Raw genomic sequence first — 12,944 nt, 5'->3', positions numbered from 1 at the left:
TGTCATGAGGCTTACTTCCTGCTGGGCTGTAAGGCCCCTAGCCAGGAACACCTAATGGGCATAAGAGAACACTCTCCTTTCCCTACTCCCAAAGCTGAAATGTTCTGAATTCCTCCTTGGGTCAAACTGCTCTCCCCCAAAGCCTCTCCTGGGCTCACGGAGGTCACCACACAAAAGCTCAGCTGGAGTTTTTGACAGGAAAAACACAAAACTCACCAAACTTCTTTTTAAGTACCTCAATCTTCCACAGCCTCCAGGGGTTTAATTCTGATCTGAAATAAGTCTCTGACCCAATGCTAAGATTTGCAACTGGATTTTGCAAAGCTGCTGCTAACAATTAGAAATCCTTTATCACCTCAGCCTGGAGCCCCTTGTACCTTGCTCTCCTCCCTCAGGATCCCTTCAGGATCTTCTCCAGGGTCATACATCTCCTCCAAGGCTCTGCAAAAGAAATACTTCGTAAGTGTCTCAATTTCAATTTATTTGCTGCCTTTTAAGCTCACTTAGGTAGTCTCTTCCTTCCTAGTTGCTCTCAATTTGGCTCATAGCGCTGTCTGGCTGGGCCACCTTGGGTTTCTGAGGGAAGGGCAAAGGAGAGAAAATTCCATAGTACATGGGTTAGCAGTGTTTGTTTCCTCAAGGGTACCACAAAGTTACCTATCTTTGAACCTATAGGGCTACAGGAAGCACTCTGAAAATCAATAAGTTCTGAATAGAGCTTTTGAGACCAAAAGGACTGAGAGAGAAGGATGGAAGGAAAGAAGCTACAGTTTACACCTCTATCTAACAATCAGGTTGGTTAAGGAAGATTGGAAAGGGTGCTCCCTCACAGCCAGGACCAGTGCCTTCCTCAGCATGAAAGTTCAGGGAGTCAGCAGAAAGTAGAATTTGAGTGAAGTAATAGGGCCTCCCCTTCAAGTCCTTAAATAACTTCCCCCCACTGGTCTGCAAGTCTTTAATTAGAAATTCCTTTTTTGAAGGAAATCTAGACATTTGGGACGGCACGGATGGACCTTGGGGCATTATGCCAAGTAAAATAAGCCAGACAGAGACAAACACTGTATGATTTCACTTATATGTAAAATCTAAAAATAAAATCTGAGATCATAGATACAGAGAATGAATTGGTGGTTGACAGAGGCAGGGGTGGGTGAAATGGGTGAAGATGGTCAAAAGGTACAAACTTCCAGTTAAAAGATAAATAAATCCTGTGGATGTAATACAGCGATGGTGATTATAGTTGAAAATACTGTATTGTATATTTGAAAGTTGCCAAGATAGTGGATCTTAAAAGTTCACATCACAAGAAACAAGAAAAAAAAAATGTAACTATGTGATGGATAACTAAATTTACTGTGGTATTCATTTTGCAATATATACACATATTAAATAATTAGGTTGTACACTTAAAACTAATACAATGTAATATGTCAATTATATCTCAATAAAAATGAAAGAAGTTCCTTCTTTGGATGGAGACATTATTCTCTTCAAGTATTCTCTTTGAAAATGCAGTTTCAAACAAAACATTAACAGCATTTTAGTTACAGACATTGTAGGTGATATCCGTTCTCTAAATTCTGCCTTTCTGCATTTTCTAGCTTTCTAAAATGAGAGTGCTTACTTTGATGATCAGGAAAAAAATAAACTTATTTTTAAAGTATTTAGAAAATCTCTCAATCCAGTTGTAGTTCTCTGAACTGTCATCAATCAATTGATACAGAAGGAAAGGTGAACTGCTCCAAGGACAAACTTTCCAGAAAGTAGGGCTTCAAAGAAATGGCTTTGCCACTTACTAAGGCAGCTGAGGGTGAGATACAGAGAGGAGAGCAAGTGTCTCAGATTCCTCTGAGATCAAGGGATGGAGAAACCCACTTGTCCTGTCCCACTCAATCTTTTGAGGGTGCTCCCAAAGAAGGGGTACTATTCACAAAACTCTCAAGTAAGATATGCAGGGACTAGTGGAGCAAGTACCCAGGAAAGAAGTGGTTAATTCAGAAAATGCTGTCAATCTTGATACCCCTAATCCTCTCCTGCACTTCCAATCCCTCCCCTAAGGAAGATTAAGGTAAGGATCCTAAATGAAGCCTTCTTGCCCAGCCCTTGGGCCATGGAATATGTTGGTCCCATGCCCAGAGAACAAATTCAGCTGGCAAGGTCTAGAGTTCTCTGTTACTCCGTAATAGTCAGGGCTTGACTTCTAGGAGGATCCCTCAAAGAGAGGAGTTTCTTTTAGAGCTGCCTGCTTCTAATAACAGCTGTTCAGTCTTCTATATTTGTCAAAGTGGCTTTCTGTCCCCATTACCTTACTTGAAACTCAAATTCTTGGACATGAGCAAACTAGGGCCTGAAGAAGTTAGGGGACTTCCTGAACAGGTTCCAGGAAGAACCAAGACACATACATTTCGGTGTGACTTTGACACTACCCTTTAGGTCATCAATATGCTTAGAATACAATTAACCATTTGTTAAGGACCTACTATCTGCCATGACCACACTTAGAGGCAGTTGTCATTCCCATTTTACATATGAGAAAACTGAAGTGTAAAGAATTGAAGTGACTCTCTCAAGGCCACACAGCTAGAGTGTGCAGAGGCAAAACCAAATCCTTGTCTGACTCCAAAGCCCAGGCTCTTTTCCTGCCACATCATACCACCTATCTTGAAAACAATTAGCCTCGGCTTTTTTCTTTTGATAAGAAAAGGCTAAAGCCAGTCCATACTAATAAGAATTTCCAAGGTCTTTTGATTCTCAGGCCAGGACTCTTTCTCTAAACCCTCTACTGCTCATCACACAAACAAAACCAGAATCTAGTCTGGGCCACCGCCCAATCACTTGCTATTTTGTCCACCACTGACTTCCTGACCATGGCTGAAAGCTGACCCACATTGGAACATTTTTCCCATTTGCATAAGCTTCAACAACTCGTTCTTCCTCCTGCCTAGCTTTGCTAAGTCAGACTTTCTAGAGATTTCAAATCTCAGTGATTTGTTTGTTTGTTTGTTTGTTTGTTTTTACTCTGCCTCTCCCTCCCCCGTTCTACTTACTCCTACTGAGTCAAGATTGGGTCTGAGGAGAGGATATCTTCTTGGGTATACTGTGGAATTCCATGGGGAACTCAAGCTGGACTCTTCAGTCACCATTCCAGAAAGGCTAAAGCAGGAACTGGGAGGCAGGAGGTCTTCCCCCCACAAAATTCAAGGTAGCTCATCAACATTCAGTGAAATCCCAGATAAAGATGGGAAGTACAAAGGAAAAGTATTTAACACAGACTGGATAGAAAGAGGGGTCCAAGGAACGTTTCAAGGAGAGGATGAATCCTGAAGGATGGCTAGCAATTAGTCAGACAAATGGTGAATGGTAAAATAACATGCTTAAGGGTTTGGATACAGAGAAAAAGGCAAATTCAGAGAAGTGCATGTGTTCAAGTATGGCTGGAGTGTGTGTGCGTGTGTGTGTGTGTGTGTGTGTGTGTGTGTGTGTGTGTGGTTTGAAGCTGGGAAGAAAAGCAGGAGTCAGACAACTGAGGACTTGCCTGGCATCTTGGGCTAGATTTTGAACTTCATCCTAAAAACAAATAAGAGATCCTGAAGTTTTATTAAGCATAGTAAAGAGGTGGGGTGGCACTTATGATTTAATTTCCATTTTAGAAAGAACTGCCCAGCCAGTTTGGCACATTGGTTAGAGTGTTGACCCTCAGACCAAAGGGTCAAGGGTTCGATTCCCAGTCAAGGGCATGTACCTCCGTTGCAGGTACAATCCAGCCCCAGTCAAGGCATGAGCAAGAGGCAACAAATTGATGTGTCTCTCTCATTTGGATGTTTTTTTCTCTCTCTCCTCTCCCCTCTCTCTAAAAATCAATGGAAAAAATATCCTTGCTCCTCGAGTGAGGATTTAAATTAAATAAATAAATAATTAAAAAGGCACCATTTTAGAAAGATCCTTGACTACTGGATGGATCATTGATTACAAGGGCAGGGCAGAAGTGGAATTAAAGAGACCAATTTGAGGTGCCTATGAGATTTCCAAACAGACAAGAGATAATAGTTGTATCATTTAAACTAAAGTTTAGGCAATGGAGGTGGGAAAAATGGGTTTATTCAGGATATATTTTGACAGTAGATCTGATAGGACTTCATAAATGACTATATGTAAAAAAGAGGTGAGGAATCAATGTTGAGTTTGAGGTGCCATTAAAACATTCAGATGAGGTCATTCCAAATGCAGATGAATACACAAATCTTGAGTTCAGGAGAGAGATCTGTGCTAGAGGTCTAGACTTAGGAGTCATTAGCATAGAGACAGAGTGGATGAGATCACCTATGGAGAATATGGAAAGGGGGATGGGTGGAGGTGGGAGAAGGCATAGAGGGGATAAATGGTGCTGGAAAAAAATAAAAATAAATAAAAACAAAAAAGTAAGTTTTGAAAATCAGTCAATCCATGAACAATTCCCCTTTCAAAAGGAGGCCCAATAAAAACATGGACTATTGTGAATGGGAAAAAAAATACAAAATAAAAAGTCTAGATTAAACCCTAAGTGGAATAATCAGATTTATAGAGGGGGCAGAAGAACTTTTAATAGAGACATAACAGAATCATTTTGAGGGACCGGGAAAACTGGAGTGGTGTTCTAGAAAACAAGGGAGAAGACAGTTCTATGAAGGAGAGGGACAAGGTGAAATGACAGGGATATGATAATTGGATTTTGGGATAAGGAAATCATTGGTAATCTTAGTGAGAATATTTTCAGTAGAGGGTTAATGGCAGAAGCAAGACTGCAGAGGGTTGAGCAGTGAGTGGGAAAGGGAAGAAGTAGAGACATCAATATTAAATGGCTTGTTTAAGAATTTTGGCTGCAAAGAGAATGCTGTGGATAGGGTAATAGCTGGAAAGAGGAGAGGGAGGGTGGCTCAAAAAGAGTGATAAGTATTTGAAGTAGTCCCCTGGAGATGCTCACTAGGGAAATGTAGAAGAACTTCCAAGCAGCACTGAAGGCCCAGTGGGATGCAGTCAGGATCAGGAATTGTGCCCCATTTAGCAATAAGAAAGCCAATACCTGGAAATGACTTGCACAGGGTCACAGCTGGAAAGTGACAGAGCTGAGATCCAAGCTAGATTTCCCTTCCTACCTCCTATCAAATGTTTATTGGCCCCTGCTCTCCACTGCTTTGCATCAACATTGGTATTGTCATATCCATCGTGGAGGAAGGAATACTATTGATTATCAACCATATGCCCAATACAGCAGAGGCACAACAGAAGTTTAATATATGATTTCTTCCCTCAAATTGTTTAGAGGTTGGTTGAGGAGATAAGATATTCAATAAATGCATATACATATAAAATGGTGAAACTTTGTTTTTCTCTGTCTCTTTTTTTCTCTGTATCTCTCTCTTTGTCACCACTCTGGGTGTTCAAATGCACTGTGTAAGGCACTTGAGATACAGAAATGAATAAGATACAATCCTTGACTTTAAATAGTTTACAAACTAGTGGGGAAGAATAAGGATTTCTATAGTTTCCTCGTCTGTACAATGGGGATTTGGGTACCACAAAGCATTATTGTGGTATTAAATGAGTTAACATTTGTGAAGTGCTTATAATGGTCACATAGGAAACACTATATAAGTGTTACTGTTCTTATTATTATTACTATGGTGGAGGTAAGTAAACACAAGATATTGTAAGAACATAGAGGAGGGGCACTTGAACCTGGCTAAAGTAAGAGATATCTGAGCTGAGTCCTAAAGCATGAGAAGGCGCTGAACAGAGGGAGAAGAATGCCAGGCATTCTGCATAGAAGGAACAACCAATGCTCAGGTTTGTAAGCAAAAGATAACATGATCTGATTAAGGAACTGAAAGTACTTTAGTTTAGTCAAAGCATAGAGTATGAAGAGGGAAACGACAAGAGATGAAGCTTGAGAGGTCATAGGATACAAACAAGTTTGGACTTCATTCTTTAGCTGGTGGGAGCCACTGGAATGTTTTATGTAGAGTAGTGACTTGATCAGATTAATATGTTGAAAGTTCACCTTAGCAACAGCGTGGAGAATGAATTGGAGGAGGCAAGATTGGAAGTAAGACCAGTTAGGAAGTCATTATTATAGTCCAGAGGAAAGAGAATGAAGCAGCTCTGAACTAGGGAAGTAGCAGTGGGGATGGAGAGACGGGTACTATGGATTTGAGGTATAGTCATGAGGTAGAATTGGTGAGACAGTAACCACAGAGAATGAGGGATAAGTATAAGAGAGGTATCAAGAATCACTCCCAGGATTTTGATCCGGCACAAGGGGATTGATAGAGATATCACTCAGTGTCATTCAGGAACCCAGGGAATACCTGCTTGTGGAGGGGTGCAATGGGAGAAGTGACTACCATATTTTTCCATGTATAAGATGCTATTTTTTTCTAAAATAGTTAGACTGAAAATTGAGGGGCATCTTATACACGGAAGTCAGCGGAGGAGGGAGCCATGTGGGTGCATAGCTGCCCATACCTTGTCAAACTGGTTTCCTCCAATCATGAGCCTTACTGTTACTGATGTCAGCTGATGCCATAATTGTAGGTGGAGGTGGAGAGTATGCAGATGCAACAGAGACCAGAGCATTCTGGGCCCACAAAGATGTCAAAAAATAAAAAAATATAAATACTAATAAGCGATTGTCTTACTCTGCAAAATTCAAACTGTAATCAGCTATGCAAAAGAGCATGGAAACAGAGCTGCAGAGAGACAACTTGGACCTCCTCCCACTGAGTGCATGATCAGACAGTGGGGAAAACAGGGAGAACAACTCCTTAAGATGCCAAAAAAGAAGAAGACCTTAAGAGGAAAACCAGCAAAATGTTTAAAATATTGATTTCTTAATTTTGGGTTGGGAAAGCGAGAGGCGTCTTATACATGGGGGCATCTTATACACAGAAAAGTACGATATTTCTCACTTAAGCACATTGAATTTGAGGTGCCTATGAGATTTTCAAGTGATTTTAAATAGGTAATTGCTTTGGCAGTCTTGAAGCTCAGGAGGAAGGTTTATGCTGGAAATACAGATCTGGGAATGCCAGTGGATGGGTGTGAGATTAAGTCATGAGAGTGCATAGATGCACTCAGGGATAGAGTGTTAATTGAGAAAAAGGATGGACTTCTGAGGAAAACTCACATTTAAGAGATGGGTAAGGTAAGAGAAATTTTGAGGAATGCTAAAATGAAATAGCCAGATTATGCTGGGTTGGAAAGTTAATGGGTTGGAGGATCTTGTAGAAGATGGGAGGAAGGATGTGCCCTTTACCCTTAGTGTCTTGAACCTTGGCAAGATTAGGGGCTCCTTCAACACTGCAAAATCCTGGACAGCTCTGAGATTCCAAAGGATTGGCTTATATGTTTTCCCCTTACAAAGTCCTCTGTTTGGCTTCCCTTTCCTCTGTTCACCCTAACAGAGAGCCCAAGGAATTTCAGGGCTCCATCCAGGCCTTGGAACAACCTTTGCTCCAGAGTCCTCCCACATCATCTGAGAGGTCTAGGGCTGATGTGGCCATCTATTAGGAAATCAGATGGAAAATGTCTGGGTGTATTATATATGCAGGCTTTAGGCTATCCTGTGGAGGAGGATTTGGGCAGGTCCTAGAGAACCTGAACTCTCAAAGTATAGACAAAAGACTTTGTTGCCTGCCCCAACCTGCCCTGGAGTAGATTTTCACCATGGGCAGGATGACCCAGAGCTAAACCACTGCTTTCTAGGCCCTTGAAGATTCAAGAGGCCTCTAATAACTTGGAGTCCAAGGCTATATCTTAGGACCTGTTATTCCTGGTCCAGTCTCCTGGAGTTTGGCCTCAGTCTGCAATTGAGGGGCCCTGTGTCACCGTTGCTGGGCAATGTGTTAAACAGAAGGCCTTGGAGACAGAACCACGCCAGCCAACAGCCTAACGTGGAGTTAACACAGCCACCACAACTGCCACTGCCATCATCACCTTCTCGAAAGTGGCCACCTGTCTGGCCCCTAATTCTGTCTGGCTGCCAACCTAAGGCATGTGCCTACGCAGGAGGTGATGACATTTTGGCTCCACTTTCAGTTTTTTTTTCCTTTCTCGTGTGTTATTTCTAAAGATAACAAAGTTCAAAAGGCACCCGGTATTTTCTGGTTTCTCATAAGCTTCTGGTCAATATTTAATCTGGTTTATGGATTTTTTTTTAGGTCTTCTAGATGCCTTCTTGAGCCTGATTGTGGCCACCCACAGACACTTGTAAGGAGAAGAGAAGTCAGCATAGCAGAGACTCTCTGAAATTAGGAAATAGAGGCTGGGATCCAAGGAGCAAGAGCTGCAGCCAGAACACAAGAAGGCAAGCCCTGAAGACACTTCTATTGAGAGGTCTGCCATGGCCTCTCTTGGCACCCAACTTATAGGCTATATCCTGGGCCTTCTGGGACTGTTAGGCACCCTGGTGGCCATGCTGCTTCCCAGCTGGCGAACAAGTTCTTATGTCGGTGCTAGCATTGTGACGGCAGTCGGCTTCTCCAAGGGCCTCTGGATGGAGTGTGCCACACACAGCACAGGCATCACCCAGTGTGACATCTACAGCACTCTTCTAGGCCTGCCCCCTGACATCCAGGCTGCCCAGGCCATGATGGTGACGTCCAGTGCAATCTCCTCGTTGGCCTGCATTATCTCTGTGGTGGGCATGAGATGCACAGTCTTCTGCCAGGATTCCCGAGCCAAGGACAGAGTGGCGATAGTGGGTGGAGTCTTCTTCATCCTTGGAGGCCTCCTGAGCTTCATCCCTGTTGCTTGGAATCTTCATGGGATCTTGCGGGACTTCTACTCCCCACTGGTGCCTGACAGCATGAAATTTGAAATCGGAGAGGCCCTTTACTTGGGCATTATTTCCTCTCTGTTCTCCCTGGTAGCTGGAGTCATCCTCTCCTTTTCCTGCTCACCCCAGGGAAATCGCCCCAACTACTATGATGCCTACCAGGCCCAGCCCCTCGCCACTAGGAGCTCTCCAACATCTGGTCAACCGCCTAAAGTCAAGAATGAGTTTAACTCCTACAGCCTGACAGGGTATGTGTGAAGAACCAGGGGCTAGAGCTGGGGGTGGTGGTGGCTGGGTCTGTAAAAAACAGTGGACAGCCCCCCCACAGGACCACAGGTGAGAGACATTGCTGCTGGATCATGTCAGAAGGTGGTGCTGAGGATAGACTGACTTTGGCCATGGGATCAAGAGAATGCAAAAATGAATTCTGGTGTGACAGTGTCCAGGTTGAACTGTCAATATGCTTACCAAGCCAGTCTTTCTGTTTCCTTCACCTTAGTTCCCAACCCTACACCCTGAATCCCCCAACTCTCAACTCCAAATCCACCCCCTACTCTAGGCCAGACTCCACAGATCCAATCTGCCTTTTGGTTTACCTGGCAATCCATTCATAAACCCACTGATCGCATCCCACGGACTGACCCTCTGGCTGAGGTTGACTCTCAGCTCATTGCTGGGGTTGAGGAAAGAAAGAGTGGTGGCTTTTATGAAGATGGTTCAAATCCTCCTCCTCAAGCTTCCCTCCAAATAAACTGACTGGCCACTAATGGGCCCTGGAGAGTCCATCCCACTCTTGTTATGACTCTACAGAGTTCAGACTGATTTGTGCATGAACAGAAATAGAGCCATCACACTGTACAGAGGGAACAGAGAACAACTGGATGCAGGATGACAGGGAAGGAAGGTAGCTGAGGACCCAAAAGACCAGAGCCACTGCCCAGAGAAATTCCAGAATTTCCTCACACTTGTGGGTTAGGGATCTAGCCCACAGCTAGAGGAAAACAAGGAAAGAAGATATGAAGTAAAACTCCACTCCAGGCAGCAGCAGACTCTTACTCCATTGAGGAACTGCCTCAGAAGCTGCAGCTCCAACTTTCACTGAAGTTTCTGCCTCCCTCTGAGGCACCTGACCTGGCCTCCTGCTAAATAACAAGGCTAAGGGCCCCACACAATGGTTTCCTTAGAAATGGGAAAGTAATTTTTCTAGAGATGGCCCTTGACTGGAAGATGAGAGTGTGGGAGCTGTGGGGGACTGTGAAAGATATCTTTCCTTGACACTGGCGCCCAAGAAAGAATAAGAACTTTGATATCTAAGAAGCTAAGTAGACATGTGTGCTTCTCCAGTAGATGTTTCTATTGGGCCAGAGAGAGTCAGCCTCCCAGAGAGTCTTCAAACCTAATAGAAAATCAGCCCAAAGGCTGAGATCAGACCCTCGGGGGTCTAACCATAGAGCACACTACAGAGACTGAAAGACCACAGCACAAGGTGGGCCTCATGCTGTCCTTCATATTCCCCCAGAATTCTTCACCAGATAGTCCTGAGCTGCCAGAATGTATCCAAGGGCTTCAGCATAGAATAATCAGGCCCAAGGTGTTATGACCCTGATCTGAGTGATAGCTGAGCTGCTGCCTGGGATTTCAGGTGAGGTGAGAAAGTACAGAATAGTTCCCAAGCAGACAGTTCCAGCTCCAAGACCTGAAAATGCTCCATTTCCCCTGGGGTAGGGGTGGAGGTGTGAGTCATAAACCAAAGGCATTTTTACTCACAACTTCTGAAGAACCCCAGTACACCTCCCCAAACCTCAGTGCCGGCAGAAAGGGCCCATTCATTGTATCTAGCATGCCTTGCATGTCTTCCACTTCCTTGCCTATGTTGAAGCTGTTCTTCCAAACTGGAAAGCCCTATCCCTTTTGCCAAGTTTTCCTCATGCTTGAACCACTTGCTCAGCACCATCTCCTTCATTGAGCCTCTTCTGACCACTCCGTCCCTTTCTTCCCCTCCTTCAATGTACAATTCACTTCTTTGATGCTTATCATTCACAATTTTGATGCATAGTTATATTTTTATGTTTGTATATCTGATTTCACAAGTACATTGTAAATTTTTGGAGGGTAGGGGCCATATCTTAGACATCTATGTATCCTACAGACTTACAGATAAAGACTACCTGTAAGAGTGCTTGGCAAATAGTAGATGATCAATAAACATTTGTTGATTGAATAACTGTTTTATTCTTTCAAAGTGGCCCATACAGGGCAGGTGTGATGGAGAGAATTGGGCTAAGGGCAGGGTAAGATGGAAACTGGCCTTTATTCCCTCTGGCTGGATAGAAAAATTCTAGACTTTTATGAAGATATTATGAAAGTAAAACCCCTCCTCCCCAGGAAAACTTTAGTCTTTTCATCTTGCCCAGGGCTCCTCCTTTTCACAATAATTGTTTCATTTAAGTTATTTACTAAATTTGCTATGTGTTCATTCCTTTCATTCTCTGAGTAACCATTGTGAGGAAAGTGAAATAGATCTGATAATCTCCATTTGCCAGATGGAGAAACTAAGGTCCACATAAGTAAAGAAATTTTCCTAGGGTTACACAGATGGTTTTAGTGCCCCAGTCTCCTGACTCCCAAAATAGGACTCTGCTGATTCAATAATGTTCACAGCCAATAGGAAGAGCCTGACAGTGGTCCTCAAGCTCCCTGAGGAAAATAACTTATGGCCAACAAGGTAACATTGGGAACACATAGGCTCTCCTGGTCTCCTCTGAGGGGGATCTGGGAGAGCAGGACAAATTCACTGAGTATACCAGCTGGCCAACCTGGGCTTGGCTAACTGTCCCATCAGAGGAAATGCCAAGCTTATATTTGAATAAGTCACAACATCTCAGTTCCAATTACCCTAACTAACTCTGGAGGTATAGGATTTTGGGAGGCCAACAATTTGGCTTTGTTTCAACTTCTTTTGGAATTAACAAAGCCTAACTAATGAAGATGTTAACTATGGCAACACTGACCATATGGGGCCCTACAAGATTCAGCTTACCCAGCCCCTGGACCTAGTGGGCCTCAGTACACAGGAACCTGTTATAACGGGCACTACCATCATTACACTCCTGAAGTGAGCCATCTTTGGTGCAGAGGCTAGGACTCCAGCATCCAAGCCCAGTTAGAAGGAATGGCAGCAGGCAGGAATAAAGGTGGAGAGAGAGGGCTTGATGAACAGAAGTTTAATAAGAAGTAATGTCTCTGGTCTGGAACCGGGAACCCAAGTGCTCTCAACTGGGGCCACTGAAGGTTAGAAGATGGGTTGTCTTGCTGACTCTGCTATGCTGAGTGGACACCAGTTTGGTATGGGCTCCAATGCCCCACCACCTGGCAACCAAAACACTTTCAGATCCATCAATTTATTACATGCTCTAAATAACCCAATGAAATGGATCTTCTGCAGGAAATAAAATGGAGGCTGAGAGAGGTAATTTCCCTAAAGTCATAGAGTGTCAGAGTCTGAACATAAGCTTGGAAACCCTTCCCACAGGGTCTGTGATTATGATAAGAACACCTGTTGCTCTTTAGATTCCTGCAGCCCTCCTGCCCCTGTCTGCTACTGTAATCTAAGGGCCTTTGAGGAAAACAGAGCACAAACCTTCCCTTCATCTTAAGATAAGGCTGACCTGGAGGTTCTTCTCCCCCCCCCCTTTTTTTAATAAGAATTTACTTGAGCTAAACTGATGACATATGCAGGGAACAAAATCTCAAGTGTTCTTCCTGCTCCTTTTAATTTGGGAAGGTTCTATGGAAGGAGTTAGAAATTCATCCTCAACTAGGGAAAGCAGAGAAGAGCCAACAAAGAGCAACTGGTTGAGCAATAAAAGCCTTGATCTAAATAATTTCCTAGAAATCCCTTTGAGTCTGGGTCCATGTGGAATAGCTTTCAGTTAACCCCATTTCCTTCCATCATAAAGTAATTTAGATTAGCCATAGACCAAGGGGATAGTGAAGGCTGTTGTGTTTATGCTTCAGACTCATGGCTCTGACCCTTGCACAAGGAGAGATGTTTCTGCCCTCCCTCATTCCTCTGATAATATGGTGACTCATGCCCCCCCTCCCGGGGCCCTGGTGTCCCACTCCTATGTGA

The 12,944-nt window shown here is 43.6% G+C and overlaps 1 protein-coding gene across 1 annotated transcript; it reads left to right on the top strand.

The window, feature by feature from the left end:
• Window positions 1-260: 260 nt before the first annotated feature.
• On the top strand, window positions 261-10,209 carry CLDN2 (claudin 2). The gene is made up of 2 exons (XM_005869858.2): window positions 261-459; window positions 8,196-10,209. The coding sequence occupies exon 2, from the start codon at window positions 8,378-8,380 to the stop codon at window positions 9,068-9,070; it is 693 nt and encodes a 230-aa protein (XP_005869920.1). The 5' UTR covers window positions 261-459; window positions 8,196-8,377; the 3' UTR covers window positions 9,071-10,209.
• Window positions 10,210-12,944: the final 2,735 nt, after the last annotated feature.

The sequence above is a fragment of the Myotis brandtii genome, unplaced genomic scaffold (genome assembly GCF_000412655.1).
Source record: "Myotis brandtii unplaced genomic scaffold, ASM41265v1 scaffold305, whole genome shotgun sequence".
NCBI classification, from domain to species: domain Eukaryota; kingdom Metazoa; phylum Chordata; class Mammalia; order Chiroptera; family Vespertilionidae; genus Myotis; species Myotis brandtii.
The sequence above is the reverse complement of the archived record's forward strand: the minus strand, read 5'-3'. Positions and strand labels throughout refer to the sequence as shown.